This window comes from Crotalus tigris, unplaced genomic scaffold (assembly GCF_016545835.1).
Source record: "Crotalus tigris isolate CLP2741 ecotype Arizona unplaced genomic scaffold, ASM1654583v1 scf7180000019007.31208882:3723066, whole genome shotgun sequence".
NCBI classification, from domain to species: domain Eukaryota; kingdom Metazoa; phylum Chordata; class Lepidosauria; order Squamata; family Viperidae; genus Crotalus; species Crotalus tigris.
In genome coordinates this window covers 3,512,359-3,531,694 of record NW_024097321.1, presented here as the reverse complement: position 1 = coordinate 3,531,694, position 19,336 = coordinate 3,512,359, and the positions used below count along the sequence as shown (strand labels likewise).

Below are 19,336 nucleotides of genomic sequence, written 5' to 3'. Positions count from 1 at the left end.
GTAAATTTTGAAAACTTGTAAAAGACTGGTGAGGTCTCAGAAAATTGGACCAGGCCAAATACTGATCATCACCACCACCCATTTTAAAGAAAGGAAAGCATAAGGACCCAGGAAGCTATAGACCTGTTAGGTTGACATTTATACAAATTATTAAACAACATTTGGAGAGTGATAACTTATCTACCTTTATGTAAATAAAATGTAATTAGGGACAAACAAAAAGACCAAGCTTTTAGTAACAAAGATAGGTCCAAACACTTGTGCTCTTTCTTTTGATATTCATTTGAGTTGGATAGTGTATAAAACTGAATGATGATTTGGATGGGGGCAAAGAACAGCTAAACTGACCAATAATTCAACCTAGAGTACAGAACAAAAAGGTTAAATGAAAACTTCTTTGATAAATCAAAAGTTTCAATTGTGCAACCTCAACCCAGAGGATATCTTAATAAGATTCACACTTTTTGACCTTTTAACTGGGTAAATTGCTTTTCTTTTCTTGCTTAAATGAGGAAAAGTATAATATATCATAATATGAAATGTTAATTGCAAAGATATAATAGAAAAAATGAATTGCTGTAATATATATGCAGAATTACAGAATTTTAGAGTGGGACTTCAATATTCATGTTATATAATTATATAATTAGTTTACATAGTAGCTTTTCCAAATCAAGTAATACTAGGTTTTAAAAATGTATTGAACAATTAGATCCATAATATATTTTATATAATAGAGAATACATTATCCAAATGTGTACTGTTTTTGAATGAAAGCTTACCTAAGGAATGACTAAAAGGTCCTGTATAATTATAATCATAATTTTCAGGCTTAAAGTGCAAAATGTCTGTTCTGACTTCCATGATCATCTTCAGACTGAAGTTCTGATGTGCCTAAGATCTCTCAAGGAGAATGAATAAGATTTGAGTCAAAGCCTTCCCAGTTATGTCTTACGTTTGCCTATTCCCTAAAAATGGGAGGAATTTCACTGGTGTCAAAATATATGTTGTGGATGACTGGTATTGAAAAATGTGTCACATACAGTGGTGCTATTTTTACCTTATGTAAAACTTAACTCCTCCCTAAGCCAGATGCAGGCTGAAAATTCCATTCTGAAATTCTCAATGAACTAGTGTGACTCACAAATAGATATGCTCTTAAATCTTTCTCTGCATGTCATTTGTTTATAGTAATAGTAATAGTAGTAAAGTTGGAAGGGACCTTGGAGGTCATCTAGTCCAACCCCCTGCTCGGGCATGAAACCCTACACCATTTCGGACAAATGGCTGTCCAGTCTCTTCTTAAAAACTTCCAGTGTTGGAGCATTTACTGCTTCTGGAGGCAAGCTGTTCCACTGATTAATTGTTCTCACTGTCAGGAAGTTTCTCCTTAGTTCTAGGTTGCTTCTCTCCTTGATTAGTTTCCACCCGTTGCTTCTTGTCCTGCCTTCAGGTGCTTTGGAAAATAGCTTAATTCCCTCTTCTTTATGGCAGCCCCTGAGATATTGGAATACTGCTATCATGTCCCCCCTTGTCCTTCTCTTCGTTAAACTAGACATACCCAATTCTAGCAACCGTTCCTTATATGTTTTAGCCTCCAGTCCCCTAATCATCTTTGTTGCTCTTCTCTGTACTCTTTCTAGAGTCTCAACATCTTTTTTACATCGTGGTGACCAAAACTGGATGCAGTATTCCAAGTGTGGCCTTACCAAGGCATTGAAGAGTGGTATTAATACTTCACGTGATCTTGATTCTATCCCTCTGTTAATGCAGCCTAGCACTGTGTTGGCTTTTTTGGCAGCTGCCGCACACTGCTGGCTCATATTTAAGTGATTGTCTACTAGAATCAGAATAATATACTATAATTACTCAAATGGGTCTCATTGTGGATGGGTGAATCCATTGCTAAGGTTTTACGCCTTTCTTTCATTAATTTGCAAAGCCAGCAAAGAAAATACATACATGAAATATGTATGAATCTTCAAGTACATTGCTTTGTTTGTTTTATTAGATTTATATTCCAACTGCTGCACAAGAGCTCAAGACAGAACATGTAACTCTCCTTCCTCCTACTTTTCCTCACAGCATCAAGCCTGTGGGGTATCTTGAGCTGAAGTTCTGACTGAAGTCACTATTTCAACTTCTCCTCATAGACATATTTTTAATATATTTTCTCTTCCCATATTCCCTCCTAATAGATCAGGAAAGGCCTAGCCTCTATGGAGGCATTTACTGCACAAGAATACAGAGGTGACCTTGAAGAAGGAATGCAAGAAGCATTAACTAAACAATGGGAAAGAAGAAGAGGTAAGAAAGAAATCCAAGAAGCACCAGAAGGCAAGGCAAGAAACAATGGATGGAAACAAATCCAGGAGACAAGCAACCTAGAACTAAGGAGAAATGTCCCAAGAGTGAGAGCAATTAACCAATGGAACACCTTGCCTCAGAAGTTGTGTGTGCTCCATCTCTGGAGACTTTTAAGAATGGATGGTATGAAATCTCCTGCTTGAGCAGCGGATTGAAGTAGAAGTTCTCCAAGGTCCCTTCCAAGTCTGTATTCTGTTATTCTGTAACACTTCTCCTTGATTTTGTTTCTGGGTGAAGAAGACACTCCCAGCAATCTACAAACGCTTTCCATTTCCTTGCTTGTACAATTCTGCAGAAGACTACAATTCTTTAGCCAAGGCGCTGAAAGAAATAGAAAAGAATGTTTCTGAGGAATCCAGTGATACCAGGAAAAGAAACAGCTCACAACGCTGAAGCTAAAGATGAAAAAAAGCTTGAACTAGAAATCCCTACCCAGTTTTCTTCTTTGATGCAGCAAATAAGCATCAGGGGATTTAGAGAGACAGAGAAAACTCTCCAGTAAATTGCCACAAACACACCTGTATTCTGCATATCTGTTTGTAAGAGTGGGGGAAAGGGAGAAGTTGTGGGTGACAAGGTGATACCTTCACAAATTGTTGGCAACAGTTGTGTGAGGGGAAGGAAAACACCTATTGATCAGGTAGCTTCAGTTCTTTTATCAAGTTTATTGCTAAATAAACATGTAACAGAATGCAGTCTTAGGCAGCCTGTCCTTTCTTGGAAGCAAGAGCCATTGAGTGCAGTGCCAAACAAGCCTACTGCTGACCGCAAAGCCCCATAGATATGCTTAATTAATGCCCAGGTGAGCAAGTGCATTGGGTTCACTGGACTATGGAGGAAATGTGGCTGGCAGGTCACTGAACTAGGCAGGCCTCACAACTGCGTTCTTGACATGGGTTGTCCCTTAATAGTCTCTGGTCAGCTATCAGCAAGGGTACTTTGTGAATCCAATATATCTTGGATTCCACCTAGAACTGGCAGGCTACATTCCCTCCATTCCTGAATAGAAGAAAGACCAAAGATAGAGAGAGGCAGTCTTTTGTTTCCTGGGTTCCCTTTGGCAGCCATCTTGCCCTCCTTGGACCCACATAAGCCACCCCAAGACTTTTTTTACTGCAGCCAGCTGCACCAAAAGGACAGACAAGTGAGAGACAATCATCAGTATCACCTCAGACACCCCCCCCGTCCCCCACTGCAACAATGCTGGCTCTTTCTCCCGATCTTCCCTTCCCACATTGTATTTCTTAGTCCAAAGAACCTTTGAAGTTCTTTGGACTAAGATGTTATTTTGTAAGATCCTAAATCAGCCATCCTATGGATCTGCCTTCATTTGTCTCTCTCAAACTATTCCTGCCTCTTCTCCCTTCCCCACAAAGGTGAGGAATTGGAGATTACTTTTCCAATTGGCAAGTAATGCTTGGTGAGAAGGGAAAATGAATCCTAGGAGAATCTACCAGTCTCTTTTGTTAACTTATCCTGTATTAATACCTTTAAGGATAGCACCACTTGCCAGCCTTATTTCGAAGTTAGAACAGAATTTGGCTAATTGGGACAGCAAATTTTTAGATCAGTATACTTTTCTACCTTCTCAAGGACTAGCAGATTGTGTGTTAATGCAGATATCAAGCTGCAGGAAAATCCATCCTTAAGCAAATGGAAAAGATGGAGAGAATAGTGGACTTCCACAAAATTCAATCCTTGTGTCTGAACTCCTTCGCTTTTTTATTAATAGTTGGGATGAAACAGGAAGGGAATGCATCTCAAACTTGCAAATAATAAAAGTGGGTGGTTTAGTCAGAAATAAAACTTGAAATCAACAGAACAAAATGTACCAGACAAATACAAAATTATTCACTTAGGACACTGAAATCATTGGGGATCCTTGGCTTGACAAATATATGCATAGAACAGGCCTTGGGTTAATAGTTGATTGCAAACGGAGCATGAGTCATCAGCATATGGTGGCAGCAAAGAATTTCCATCTTTGGGATCATCAATCCATTATCAGAAATATAATTTTAAACTGCAGAAAGTAATTGTTCCATTTTATTTTACTCTGGTCAAATTCAAGCATTTTGTCCAGTGATGGGATTCACATGGGAACAGCTTCAGAGAAAGACAACAGAAATGATCAGGAGGCTTGTTCACCATTGACCTAGCATTTAAAAAACTTACATATCAGTCTTTTGCCATCAGCTTGGTAAGCCTCTGGTAGTTTGGGCTTTGTCCAATTCTTTCTATATCACTTCTTGCCTTCTGAGTTTTGTAAATAATTTTGTCAATGATTTCAGAGTTGTAATTTTGGGACTTCCCCCAACATTCAAGAATTAACCAAAATCATTAACCAAAATGATTTCTATGCTAGTAGGTAACGTGTGGTCACATGAGAGGAAACCTTCAGTGGTACACTGCTACTTAAATCTATTCTGCAGCTGATTACAATTTAACCACTATGCTAACTAAAGGGCCAGTGCTAAGTTATCTCCAACAAACACACTGTTCTAGGTAAACTTCTGACTGTATCAAAGAGGGCAAACATGGCTAGATCAACAGGTCCACAAAGATGATGAGATTCAGTCAACATACATGATAAGAAGGAAGCAGCATTAGTAGGAGCTCCTTCCTATTTTCAAGCCAAAGCATCCTGAACATGCAGTGCACTGTCAGCATCTTAGTAGTTCCAACCTCCAGATGAAGATTGTCATGTTGTTACATAAAAAAACAGCATGCAAAGAGACCATAGAAATAATCTAGCAGACAAGAGCAACAAAGATGATTAGGGGGCTGGAGGCTAAAACATAAAGAATGGTTGCAGGATTTGGGTATGTCTAGTTTAATAAAAAGAAGGAGTAGGGGTGACATGTTAGCAGTGTTCCAATATCTAAGGAGTTGCCACAAAGAAGAATGAGTCAATCTATTCCCCAAAGCACCTGAAGACAGGACAAGAAGCAATGGATGGAAACTAATCAAGAAGAGAAACAACCTAGAACTAAGAAATTTCTTGATAATTGGAACAATTAATTAGTGGGACGACTTGACTCCAGAAGTTGTGATTGCTCCAGGATTGGAAGTTTTTAAGAAGAGATTGGACAACGATTTGTCTGAAATAGTATAGGGTTTCCTGTCTGAACAGAGGGTTGGACTAGAAGACCTCCAAGGTCCCTTCCAACTCTGAGTATTCTGTTAAGTATTCCAATCTCTTCTGCTCTAGCAAGGTTAATCCTTTCCCAGTTATCTATAGAACTTGCCTATTTAGAGAAAATCTTGTACTGAGTGAGTTTAGGATTACGAATGAAAGCAAATATACGTGTCCCAGGATAATGTTGCAGGATCCAACCTGGGTCTGTCATCGGGACCAGAAGTTTAGTCTTCCAAGCTTTTGGACTTGTGCTGGAGCCCACCCGCAGGGAACTTCTCTCTAATGGAATGTTCAGGATTACACTGGGATTGAAAATCAAGTTTTGATTATTAAGAAGGGTTAGGTGTATGTTTAGTCAAAAAGATGCTATGGGAATACATAGGCTTTCTTAAAGGAAGAATTTCAACAATGGTTAATAATCATGATTTAATCTTTTCTGTACTAGGAACTGAATGTAACACTACAAATACCCCAAATACCAGATTCCTACCTTATGTTTTACCCGATGACAATATTCTTGAGTATTGGCTGGAGCAATTCCTCTGCTCTCCTTCTCTCCCACTCTATCTGTCCTGTCCTATACTATCCTATCCTATCCTATACTATACTATACTATCCAGTCTGTCTGTCTGTTTATCTACCTATATTTCTTAATAATACTTCATTTCTGATTAAGTAAAGGAGAATTTCAAAATAATAAATCTAGGGAAATATCTACCTTTCTGTTTCATCAATTCAAACATTTAGATATTATTTTGTAAGATCATGAATTCAAGGTAATGTTTGAACATTTCATCCAGACAAGAGAGGACCAAAGTACTGAGAGAATATTTAACCCAATTTGGCTAATCCCCTTTGCTTGAGGCTTGTCTAACTAAACTAAGTCAATAAAACTTTGTCCGCAGACACACACAGCTCTCAGCACACAACTTGCCTGTACCAAAATGGAGTGCTGCAAATATATTTTTGGATTAGTTTTCTTTCTCTACACAGGTATGTTTCTTTTTTTGCTGCTTTTCAGAAGAATTGAGGTAATAGAACTCTCAGAAATATTATCATATTTAATGAATGTTGGACTTGACCTTGGAAGTTTGAATGGGCATACACTGGATGAATGCTTGATGTTACTAACTTTATATATAAAATACTAAATAATTGCATTTCTATTTCTAAAATCTTACATTACAATGAGATCTAATTTTGCTAAATGTTTTACAGTCCCAGGAACTAATGGTACTAAGAGAAACCGACTGACTGCCCAATTTAATGTAAAATGAGATGTGAGATTTTATGTACCTAAAATTTTGCAAATTGTGTCCTGTATGCTATGTAATGTTCAGTAATCTAGGAACCATTCATATAAAGTGAGCATACGTATCATATTGTCTATGAAAATGTAATATCATATATCGTATTGCATCTTCTATTAATATTTATTACTCTTGGATTATATTCTTCTTCTTTTCCTCTACATGTCTCTGAGTTGTTTAAAAATAATGTTACTGGGCAGGCAGATTACAGGCTAGATTTAATTAATGGTGGGGCAACTCCATCTTTTGTCAAAAAACGCAAGTAGGTATGTTTCGTATTACAAACAAGTTCTAGGTAAGTTTTCTAGCTAGACAATACTTTCTTAAAAGAGACTTAAAATGCTTTTGAATACAACAAAGCTGACAGCAGGAACATGTGACTACAGTAATTCAGCAGCTATTTTAATGGCCATTAGAGCCGTTCTTCATCCTAAACCAGAAAGAAGCTAGAACTTCCATTATACGATAATTTTCAAGTCACCATCATTGTGTTTTGACTTTATTTAGCAGATTGTTAAATATTCCAGATGGACAAGGTTTCTATCACTTAGGTTTTTTTCTCTCCCCTATCAATAGTTTCCAATTACCAATTCACTACAGTATCAGGTGCTGAAGTCCATTAGCAACAGGAATGGATAAGGAGGATCCTGGAGGCTGGAAATAAACAACAGTTTTGCTCTTCTAAGCCTATTAAGACCTAGGCCTTCTGCTTAAATAGAAAATGCCTAAGACATATCATTCATAACAGAGTTCCACCAGAGAAGAAAGGTAGAAACAAAACAAATATTGATTTCCCTAAGGTGACTTTTTATTTGGCTCAACAATGGCTCAACAGTTTGCAATTGCATAAGGTTTACTGGAGACATTGCTTAAAATGTAGCCAAAATCAAACCAGCGGAGAAAGGACTTGATTTTGCAAAGTACACTTAACAGTGAAACAAACAATTGCATACTAGGACTCAGAATCTCACAATCTCTACTTTTCCCCTTGAATAACTTTATGAAAGTGCTCTTGGGACAAAAAGTTAGCAATGAGCCTGATGATGGCACAACTTTGAGGCACTGCCTTGAAAAAGATGGTTTGCGGTCTCTTCCCCATTTTATCTCCTGGTCTGGAAAGTGAAGATTATCAAGACTCTTGTAAAGGAGATAGAATGCCCCTCACTTCACCTGAGGCAGCAGCTGGCTTTCAGAAGAGACGGCATCTAAATACTGTTGCTTCTTCAAAAGACAGAAATAACTACATAAGGAAGTGCAAGGAACTCAAGAAGAGAGCCAGTTTGGTCCAGTGGTTAAGGCACCATGCTAGAAAACAGGACACTGGGAGTTCTAGTACTGCCTTAAGCATGAAAGGGGCTGGGGGACTTTGGGCCTGTCATTCACTCTCAGCCCAACTCACCTTGCAGGTTTTTTGTTGTTTTTTTGTGAGGGAAATAGGAGGAGGAAAGAGTGTTGGTATGTTCACCACTTTGAATTATTTATAAAAATAATAAAGGCGAGTTAAACCAAAACTAAACAAGAAAGAAACGGTGTGCTGGCATTATTTCTCTCGCAAATATACATACACTTATTTGGTACCCGAGGCAATTATTTTTTATCTAACTGGGCGCTTCCCTGGTAGTGAGTTTATCTCAATAGACACACTTATAAAACCAGCAGAATTGTTTAGAAGGGTTCCATATCAAGTACTACAGAAAAATGGGGCATAATCTCAGGGCCTTCCTTTGCCGTAATCATTCCATTCACTGTAGTCCTAACTCTGTCATTTTCATAAGAAACCTAGGAATTGTCATTCCGTTTGCATATTTATCATCTCTTGCTTGGGGGAATCATATGTTCATCTGCTGGCCTGTTATTCTTCTTCTGGGGCCATGATTCCAGTTCCAGGAATGTCACCCTCTCACAAGCACTCTTATTCTGCTACTCAGATCACCATATAATAACTTTCGGTGAAATTTCTTTCGCCACTGGAATAAATAAAGTTTTTCCCGACTGTTAATTTAACCCTCTGCACTAATGTAATTCTTACATATTCAGGCAATCTGCAGACTTTACAATCTGGTATATATACCTCCCTGCATGTAGAAGAAGGAAGCTTGTCATCTGGTGAAAAGTATGTGTTTGGTGTTTTTACTATCTCAACTCGTCTCCCTTTTTTTTTTCCTTTCAGTTCAAGGAGATATTCTGGATGATTATGTAAGGACAGATGGTGCTTGGATCATTAGTCAAGAATCCATCACCTATAGAACTTTAACTAAAACATTTTGTGGTTTGAAATGTGAAACTGAAACAGCATTTACCTGCAGGTAATCATAGTATTTCCGCATTTTATGAAAGTTGCTCGAATGTTTTGATTGTTGCTGATTATCTGAAATCTCCCTTAGAGACAAATGATACTTGTTAAGTGAGTTTTGCCCCATTTTACGACCTTTATTGCCATAGTTGTTTAGTTAGTAACATGGCTGTTAAATGAATCGGTCTTCCCCATTGACTTTGCTGGTCAAAAGGCCGCAAAAAAGGATCTCATGTTTCTGGGACTCTGCAACCGTCATAAATACATGTCAGTTGCCAAGCAGCTGAATTTTGATCACATGATCATGCAGATGCTGCAATGGTCCTAAGTGTGAAAAACAGTCATAAGTCACTTTTTTCAGTGCTGGTGTACCTTTGAGTGGTTACTAAATGAATGGTTGTAAATGTATTAAGGACCCTTGTGATTTTTGTATTGAATTGTGATTGGTTTCTGGTAGTAGATACCACCATGCAACTATGTTTTGACATAATAACAATCTCATGACTTTTTAAATATGGCTCTTCTTTTTCAGGTGCCGCTTTAGTAAAAATTAGTAAATGAATCCTCAGAATTATGCATTAAGTATTGGCATTTAATCTGCTACTCCATTAGGATTGGATCCAACTATCTCCTCCATCACAGCTTGAGCCAGCAAAAGGAGGAGATTCTTTTGCTCCTTAGCAATTCTTCCTCTGCTCCAAATCTAGATTTCCAAGTAGATTTAGTGAAGGTATAAGGGATACAGAAGAAGAGGAGACCCTTTACAGTTTATTTGATCTAGGTTAGGTTTAATGCTGCGGTGTTACGACATTCTTTTGCTTTTCGTGTATTTTATTTCTGTTATTTTTATGGTAAGTTGGAATGTGCCTCCAAACTGGGCAAATTATGCTTCTAAATAAAATGCTAACCAACACTTAAAAGTGACAGCGTCTCTCTTCTCTGCCCTTTCCACAGGGCATTTCTATTTACAGCGAAAGAGCAGCAATGCATTACGCTGGGCGACAATTCTAAAACAGCGGCTGTGCTCAGAAAGGCAGGGGCCATTCTCTTTGAAAAACGAAGTAAGTGTACACTTTTTGATATTATGCCTTTTGCAGTTCCTTATGCGACATAACGATTCATGAAATTTGGAAGAATTGTTAGTTGGGGTAGTATGAATTTTGCAGGTGATGTCCAGGGAATCTTGACTTCAGGAGAAAAGACTATAAGGTGATTCAATTCACGGTATTAGTTGTGATATGGTAAAACATGGAACCAAGCAAGAAATTGTTTATCTGCAGTTGTTTCAAAGCCCAGCTATATACAAACCAATCAGTAGCCATGTAAGATTTACCCATCAGTAGCCCATGTAAGTTGAAAAATGCAGAACACATTATAAGATCGTCATGGATGAATGCAAGATGTTGATGGGGTTTCTGACTGATCCACATGCACAGGTCCCTCTTTTCTGCCCTTTCCACAACATAAATTAGCAACATAAATTCTGGGCTGGGTTGTAAGTCAAGGGCTACCTGTAGTTTTGTTCAGTGATGTCTGACTGCCAACAAAATGACATTGTTTGCCCCCTCTTTTTTGGTGTCTCACCCTAGTCCACAGGTCGGCAACCTGCGGCTCCGGAGCCGCATGCGGCTCTTTGAGCCTTCCCCTGTGGCTCCCAGCCTCCTCTGCCTTTGCAGAGAGAGACAGAGACAGAGAGAGGCAATTGCACTTCCCTGCTTCTCTGTGTGTGTGTGTGTGTGTGTGTCTCTGTGTGTGTGTGTTTTGTGTGTGTTGTGTGTGTGTGTGTATGTGTAAAAGAGAGTGCACTCACAGTGTTCTCCGAGGAGCTGAAAAGCTTTCTGGGCGGAGCTCCTCCCTTTGCTGCGTCTCTGAAGGAAGCAGGAAGCAGGAAGGGCAGGAGAGAGCTAGCTAGCCCAGCTAGGCTGACTCAGGAATTCTGGGAGTTGAAGTCCATGAGTCATAAAAGAGACGAGGTTGCCTACCCCGGAGGTTGTTGGACAACAGCTTGAAGCTTGCCAGGTGAGCAGCAGATAGGAGGGGGGGAGAAAGAGAGAGAGAGAAAGAGAGAGAGAGGGAGAGAGAGAGTGGGGGAAGAGGAGTGGCAGACCAAGGGCAGATAGAGAGGGAGGGAGAGACCCTTTTGACATCTAAAATGAAGATAACACTGCATATATCCTTTTTTTACCTGTGTGTGTATGTAATTTTATTCTCTTAAAGCATTCTCTTGGTGATCATTGTTTTAATAGTATGGATATTCCCAAGAGTCATATTTTTACTTTTATTTTTAATGTGTATGTGTGTGTGTGTGTGTGTGTGTGTGTGTGTGTGTGTGTGTATATACATATACACATACACACACACACATACACATACACACACCTATAATAAAGGTTAGAAAGGATATATGCAGTGTTATCTTCATTTTAGATATCAAAAGGGTTTTGCGGCTCCCAGTGTTTTGTTTTTGGTGGGAAACGGGTCCAAGTGGCTCTTTGAGTGTTTTGGGTTGCCTACCCCTGCCCTAGTCCAATACTATTTTGTGAAATTGGATACTCCATGAATTAGTTTTAAGGAGCATAGGAGGCTACAACAGAGGACGAAATGGTCCTCTTGATCAAAATTGACAGTCACTCTCTATATGTTTGTTTTTCTTGGTGTCCTATATGTCCCTTACTATATTTGTAATTGGAAAGAGAAAGCTGATGTAGTCACCAATGTTGTGATTAAAGCAGCCCTTCATTTCATTTGGATAATCACTTATTTGTTGCTCAGCTCAATTTTCTATTCTGTGCTCAGAGAATGAGCATCAGGAAATCAGAGCATTAAAAAAAATAACCTAAATCTGGTTTGATTTACATTTATGTTGAATTAATATTAAAACTGGTTTAATGTAATTATTCTCTAGTCACCAATTTCACATTGCATTCCCCCTGAATTATCATAATTAAAATACCCATCTGGGTAGCTAGAGGTAGATGCTAGAGGTAGATGCTAGCCAACCTTGGCAGAAAAAAAGCTAACCAGTATTAGGTCCAGCATTTAGATGGGAGACTACCAGAAAATCTCTGGATTGCAATCTCGATTGGCAAATTTTAAAAAAAAAAAAAAGCAAAGAAGGTAATGACATACTTCTTCCATATTGTAGCCATGTGGTCCTTACAAACCAAGCTCAGCTTGAGAGAATCTTTACTTCTACCCATAGCTAGAGGTAGATGCTAACCAACCTTGGCGGAGCTGAAAAAAAAGCTAACCAGCATTAGGTCTAGCATTTAGATGGGAGACCACCAGAAAATCTCTGGATTGCAATTTCGATTGGCAAATTAAAAAAAAAAAAGCAAAGAAGGTAATGACATACTTCTTCCATGTTGTAGCCATGTGGTCCTTACAAACCAAGCTCAGCTTGAGAGAATCTTTACCTTTTAAATTAAGTTTGTTAAACATTTGCTTGTAATCCAGGGTTTGCAATTCCATGATCTCAGGTTGTGATTGCCTAATTAAACTGAACGTGAAAGCCACATATTAAAGTGTTTAACCTGATCACACCTGGGTGGAAGTCCATCTGTAAACAATAATTTTTCTTTGGTGGAAGGGTGCTCAGTGATAACAATAGCGATTTTTAATAACCACATTTTCTTTCAGTGTATCTCCTGGAATGCAGAATTGGAAATGGAGTGAACTACAGAGGAACTGAATCAAAAACACAGAATGGTGTACTATGTCAGAAATGGACCGCGAACAGTCCACATAGACCCAAGTATGACCTTTTCCTATCAAAGTAAAACGGCCTTCGATTTTCTATAGCCATATGAATTTAGAATGATTTGACCTGAATTTTTGTAGGAAATGCGTATAGCACAATTCAGCAAAAATGAGCCAATGGCTAAGGCTGCAATCTTCTGCTCGCTTACCTGAAAGGAACTAGCTATATTGAATTCAACAGGCCCTTCTGAATAGAGATTTTAAAAAAATATTTTGAAATTAAGCTTCTAAGCCACCCGTCTCGCTGAGGCGACTCTAGGTTTTGCTTTCTTGTCCCATTAATAAGAGCAGGTTTACTGAACAGGCAGTTTTCTGGAAGTGCATAGAATACAGTGAAGCATATTAGTTTGCCTCAGCTAGAATTTCCATTGAGTTCTCTCTATTCCCACATGCTGCAGAAAATATAATTAAATGCTGATATATCTGAACTCCAGCTGTATGAAGTAGCTGTTAATGTTTTTTTAAACTGTCCCCAAAAGTTTTGAATTAGTACATGTTCAATACCTTTTAAAATACTTTTTTTTTATTATCGCTCTCTTATTCACTTATTACAAAATTATCATAGTGAGCAATGGCTTCTGGCCAATTCTTTCTGATCTTGAAAAAAAGCTAAAACCATTCCTGAATCATTGGCAGGAGAACGTCATACAGTGGATGAGCGTGTTGTTGCTGTTGAGGTTGTTGCTGTTGTTAAATGACATTGTTCCAAGTAGTTAAAAGTTGCAAGACAGTACTTACTGAAGTTTGACTTGGAGGACAATTGGAGAGATATATCAACAATGGTATATGGTATAATTTAGTGCTTTTCAAACTTGGCAAATTTAAGATGTGTGGACTTCAACTCTCAGAATTCCCGAGGTAGCATGCTGCAGTTACCTACGGTATGTAGAATATTGATGAAAGCAATAGTATAAGCAAGAAATAAATGTTGTTACGTATGTGCAGTCTCCAAAGAGAAGCAGCTATTTTTCCCTTAAAACTCTCCCCTCCTTTCCCCCAGTTGGGATGGGGAAAAAGTGAGCAACTTCAACTCTAGTGTCCTCTCCTGTTTAGAGTACTGGAAGCCTTAACAAGTTAAATACTTATTGACTGTATCCTGTTAACATTTCTTTGTCTAACCCTAATATTATTCACAGAATGTGTAAAAAATCTAGCACCTATTTACTCCAGTGAAATTGAAACGCCACATTCACATCAGTTTTATTTGGAAAGGTGTAGCCATTGCAGCATTTCTGGGGTCGTATGATCATGATTTATAATGCTCTCTGTCAGCTTCCCCCAAGAAAAATCAATGGGGAAGCCCACAGGAAGTCAGAAGTTGCCCCACTCTGGCTGCTTTTTTGCCTTCCTGTGATCATTCTGTTAATCTGTTTAGGTCTTTCTTCTTTAATAAACTGATGTTTTCTTCTTTAGTTTTCAAAGCAAAGCAATAGCAATGCCATAAAACAAATTAATGTTCATTCTGGTCAAATCAGACTTCACTACCTTTCTCCCAAAGGATGATTAAATGAGTCACAAGGTTATCTAATATAACTCAATCTTTTGAATCTCTAAGAAAAAAAAGTATGACTTATGTAACAATAGTCTTGTCTTTTGTTTTTATTAGTTATACACCGTTTCTTCACCCTAATGCTTCATTAGAAGAAAACTACTGCAGAAATCCGGATCATGATGAGAACGGTCCTTGGTGCTATACAACAGATCCTGAAACCAGATTTGATTTTTGCAACATTCCTGAATGCGAAGGTAGAATTGCACACAATGGAATTTTAGTTCCTCGAGAAAATTTTGAATGCAAAGTATTGTTCTTTTTCATGATGTATAGGTAGACAACCTATACACTGTACAACAAGGGTGTCAAACTGCCGGCCCGTGGGCCACATGCATCATGAGGAAACCACGCCCACCCCATTGCTGGCAATGGAGAAAAAGCTCCGATACGTCACGTGACATCACGTGACGTCGCAAGTTTGACATGTCTGCTGTGCAATATTTAGAAAAAATATTTAAGAAAAAAGTAAACATTGGAGTAGCACTTTCTTATTCAAGTATAAGAGAGAACGTGAAATAATGCTAGTCATTTATTTAACAACCGATAACTGAATAGAACAATTAACCAGTGGAACAACAACCTGCCTCCAGAAGTGCTGAATGCTCCAACACTGGAGGTTTTTAAGAAGAGACAGAACAACCATTTGTCTGACATGGTATAGGGCTTCCTGCCTGAGTAGGGGGTTGGACTAGAAGACTTCCAGGGTCCCTTCCAACTTAGTAGTAGTAGTAGTAGTAGAGTAGTAGTAGTAGTAGTAGTAGTAGTAGTAGTAGTAGTAGTAGTAGTAGTAGTAGTAGTAGTAGTAGTAAGTGCCCATTAGACATGATGTTATTTCATTCTTTTTTATGGTCACTAACCAGGATCACAAAGAAAATAAATGTTTATTTTCTATTTCAAATAAAATAAAGTGTGAACATAATTCTAACAGTATCATTGAAGTGATCAAGGTGGAATGATAATTACTTAAATCTAATTAACCTATGTATGTTTCATAGTATAGAACAGGTTATATTAAATTGCAATAGACTTATTCTTGAGGATCATGTAACTTCTCTAACAATAGCATTTCATAAATAGAAATAGTTTGATAATAATGAAAATGGTAATATTTTAAAACATTTACAACTAACAGGAGTTGAAACCTAGGATGATTCAAATGTTATATTTAAAAGTTATTGTTATGTTTAAGCTATTAGTCAATAGTTTGATGTTCTTTTGTTTGTAAATGCCTCCTTTTTTTAAAAGACGAAAGTATTGTATGATGGATATGAACTTTATTTCAGTGCATTCCCTCTAGGCACCATTTGGTCCATTTACATCAATGCATGTCTACACAGATGCCAAATTTAGGCAGAAGTTTGCAAAGCACTGAGCAAAGTGAGAAATTCTGTGAACAGTGTCCTATAAACTTTGTAATACACTGGAGAAAAGCTCACCATTTGTCCTATTATAATATCTTTTAAGGATTTGGCAAATCATCATGCCATGCCTGCAAGGTGCTAAAGATTATCATGGTCCCTTGAGATTTAGCGCATGAAAAAAATAAAACAATAAATAAATTAGCAGAGAAAAATTGTCTATCACCCCAAATCTGATCACCCCAAATGTGATTCCCTTAAGATAAAAACAAGAAAAATCATTCCATAAATCAAAACACATTGTCAATAAGTGTGTTTGCGTGTAAGGCCTAGAATTCACAACCTCTTGGTTTCTAACCTTACCCAATGCGTTCACATTACACCAAACTGGCTCTCACCAGTAGCGTAAATTAACCATCTAGAAAGACAAAATGAAAAGATTAATGTATATTTTTTGTTTAGATTGACTTAGCTCAAAGCAATTTCAAGACCATTCTCGATTCCTTATAAAATGAGAAATGTGATCGCTGAGCAACCTAGATAACAGATCCCATTTCAGACAGAAGAACACTTGGGCATCATGATTCCTACTATCCAGAGGGCAGGAAAAAAAAATAATCTAGTAGGATAAACCTGCTTGACTCACGGATATTTATCCTTACAGAGAAGTGTATGCACTGCAGTGGGGAAAACTATAGAGGCAAAGCTTCCACCACGGAATCTGGGCTCACGTGCCAGGCTTGGGCTTCACAAGAGCCCCATGCTCACGGGTACATTCCTTCAAAGTAAGTCTACCAGCCTCAGTTTCACTCATGGACCCTTATCAGTGATATATAGGGAAAAGTGAAAGTGTGTGTGGGAAACAAATCATTTCAGGTAACTGTTGTCCTTGAAAAGGAAAATAACAGCATACATTATTTTTTAATGTAATGTATTAAGCAGCACACCTGGTTGACTGGAAAGTCTTTTACTCCAAATTTCATTAAGGGTCACTGAAAGTAGCATTTTTTCATCTCTATCGTAACTAAAGGTTTTGGCATCTAATAAATAAGTTTTTGGTTGCTTTTTTTTTTTTTAGCTTAGATATGTGAACAGAAATAATGTAATTTAACATGCAGAGATATCTGCCCAGAGGGCAGATGGTTAAAAAAAGTCAAGATGCTAGGTGTAAATAAAATAAAAGTCATTGTCCCCTTTTACACATTACCATGGATGCATTCAGTCACACTAGCCTTACTGTCTTGGATTTTGACACACACACGCATACTCCCCAACACTCACATTTACATAGTTTTCTGAGGTGATATTGGGCTACATCAAAAGGAAATTCTGAGGATTCAAAGGGAGTTTTTCCTTTTTCCTCCTCTGCTTTTATTTCCCACACATCAAATCTGCTCTGAGTAATCTCTGAACTAGAGAGATTAACAGAAAGAAATTTGAGATCATAGAATGTGGTACTGTGGAAGAGGAATACAGGAATACATGATATTGGGTGAACACCATTCTGTCAACATTGAAACACCATTGGGTTTAAATTGAAATACCATTGGGTTCAACCCCAACCTGTCAAGAAATGGTTAGGAAGACATTTCTACCTTTTCATCCAATATTCAGATTCCCAGAAAAGAATTTGATATCAAACTACTGCCGTAATCCTGATGGTGAGCCACGTCCTTGGTGTTTCACCTCCCTCCTGACAAAACGCTGGGAATTCTGTAATATTCCACGGTGCGGTAAGTATCATTTATGTAATTACTGACCTGCAATAATCACAATATAGTAACAATTCTGTGGAGAAAACAATGTTTTAATTCAAGTAGGAGAGTTTGGGGGGGGGATTCCTTTTAATCTTATAAAATTGGCTGTAGCTTTTTAAAATGGGATAAATTGAGTGTCGAGCCTCACATAACTGACCAACTCAACCAGTTTCAAAAAAGGCATCGTTAATGCTGCTCAGGTGGAAAAATATAATTTGGAAAATAAAAGTAAGTTCCCAAGCAGATTTATAGTGGGCACCACATGTGGGTTATTTTTTTCTCACTCTCACAGAAATATGAACAGATATTAAGTCATATAACCGTCAAATCACCAGGATTGTAGCTTAGTTCAAGTGAAATATTAATCTAATAATAAATATTTTGATAACAGGCAAACTATTATTGAATATTCACTTTAACAGATGGCTATTAGCTATATTTTAATTAAGGTATCACAATATAGCATGTAGCTTGAGCTTTATTATTTTATGCTATAATCTATGCATTCCAATTCAATGCATCTTGATATTCTGTGATCTCTCTTTTATAAATGTAAAACATATACACAAGTGGCTTTTAAGAAAATAGCACATATATTCTATTTGTCTAGATAGCATATATATTCTATATGTCTATATTTTCAAAGTAGTCCTCATTTAGTAACAACAATTGGGATCAGCAATTGTGAAACTGCTAAGTGAAACTGCTTAGGATTTTCTACAGCTTTCCTTTGCTTTACAAACCTGAAAAGGTCCAAGGATTGTTCACAAAGTTACTTTCTTTATCACTGTGGTAAGTGCAAATGGTCACTAAATGAGGCAGTCACTAAATGAGAACTATGTGATTTTTTTTTCATACGCAGTAGCTTTTTTGGCTTTTCACCTCTGGATTGCCAGGGCCTTGCAATTTTTAGCATACAGAGTCTGAAGGTGCTGATTTATTTTGCATTATCTTTGCAAATATAGCTACACCTCCGCCAGCTATTACAGGCCAACAGTGCCTTGTAGGAAATGGAGAAGATTATCGAGGAAATGTAGGAGTGACCGAAACAGGAAAAACCTGTCAATCATGGGCATCCCAAGAACCTCATGCCCATGCAAGAAGTCCAGAAAACTACCCTTGCAAGTATGTTAAACAACTCTGTCATCACTTTGTTGCTACAGTAAAGAAAAGGGCAAGGCATCTAGAAACAAACAATAGTACAGTTATTTTGCTTCTCAGATAACAATAGCAATATACCACTTCACAGTGCTTTACAGCCCTCTCTAAGCAGTTTACAGAGTCAGCATATTGCCCCCAGCAATTTGGGTCCTCGTTTTACCGACCTCAGAAGGATGGAAGGCTGAGTCAACCTTGAGCCAGTCAGGATGAAACTGCTGACTGTGAGCAGTGAGTTAACCTGCGATACTGCATTCTGCAATAGTGGCAAATATCGGGTGTAGGATGAGGGTGAAGGTTCGTGAGTTAAACAGCCAGAGAATTCTGTTCAAAATTCAATATCAGGTTCATACTGCTACCTCAGAACTTGGCAGAGATACTATAACTGCCAAATAGTATGCTACTTGTTTTAGGCATCTTAAAAACGAATTGGCTTTCCTCATACTGAAGGCTTCCAGTTGGTGCTAGCTGATTATTGTAAGTATTGGAGCTGAATTCATTTAGAGGTGGTAGGTCTCATAAAAGCTAAGTAGGCTTGACCTGCTTAGTATTTGGATGGAAAACCACTAAGAAATCCCAAAGTGTCTCCCCTTTCTCTTCCATCCTCCCAAATACTGGAAGGAGTTCATGATTTTAGTGTTGC

At 37.9% G+C, this 19,336-nt stretch overlaps 1 protein-coding gene across 1 annotated transcript in view; it reads left to right on the top strand.

Moving 5' to 3' along the window:
* Positions 1-6,354: 6,354 nt before the first annotated feature.
* Positions 6,355-19,336, top strand: part of PLG (plasminogen) — a 35,173-nt gene continuing 22,191 nt past the window's right edge. Inside the window, exons 1-8 of the mRNA XM_039358270.1 lie at positions 6,355-6,499; positions 8,987-9,122; positions 10,064-10,170; positions 12,749-12,863; positions 14,475-14,614; positions 16,443-16,563; positions 17,393-17,511; positions 18,501-18,660. Of these exons, the coding sequence (XP_039214204.1) occupies positions 6,451-6,499; positions 8,987-9,122; positions 10,064-10,170; positions 12,749-12,863; positions 14,475-14,614; positions 16,443-16,563; positions 17,393-17,511; positions 18,501-18,660 (947 nt within the window). The 5' untranslated portion in view covers positions 6,355-6,450. The remainder of the gene's footprint in view (positions 6,500-8,986; positions 9,123-10,063; positions 10,171-12,748; positions 12,864-14,474; positions 14,615-16,442; positions 16,564-17,392; positions 17,512-18,500; positions 18,661-19,336) is intronic.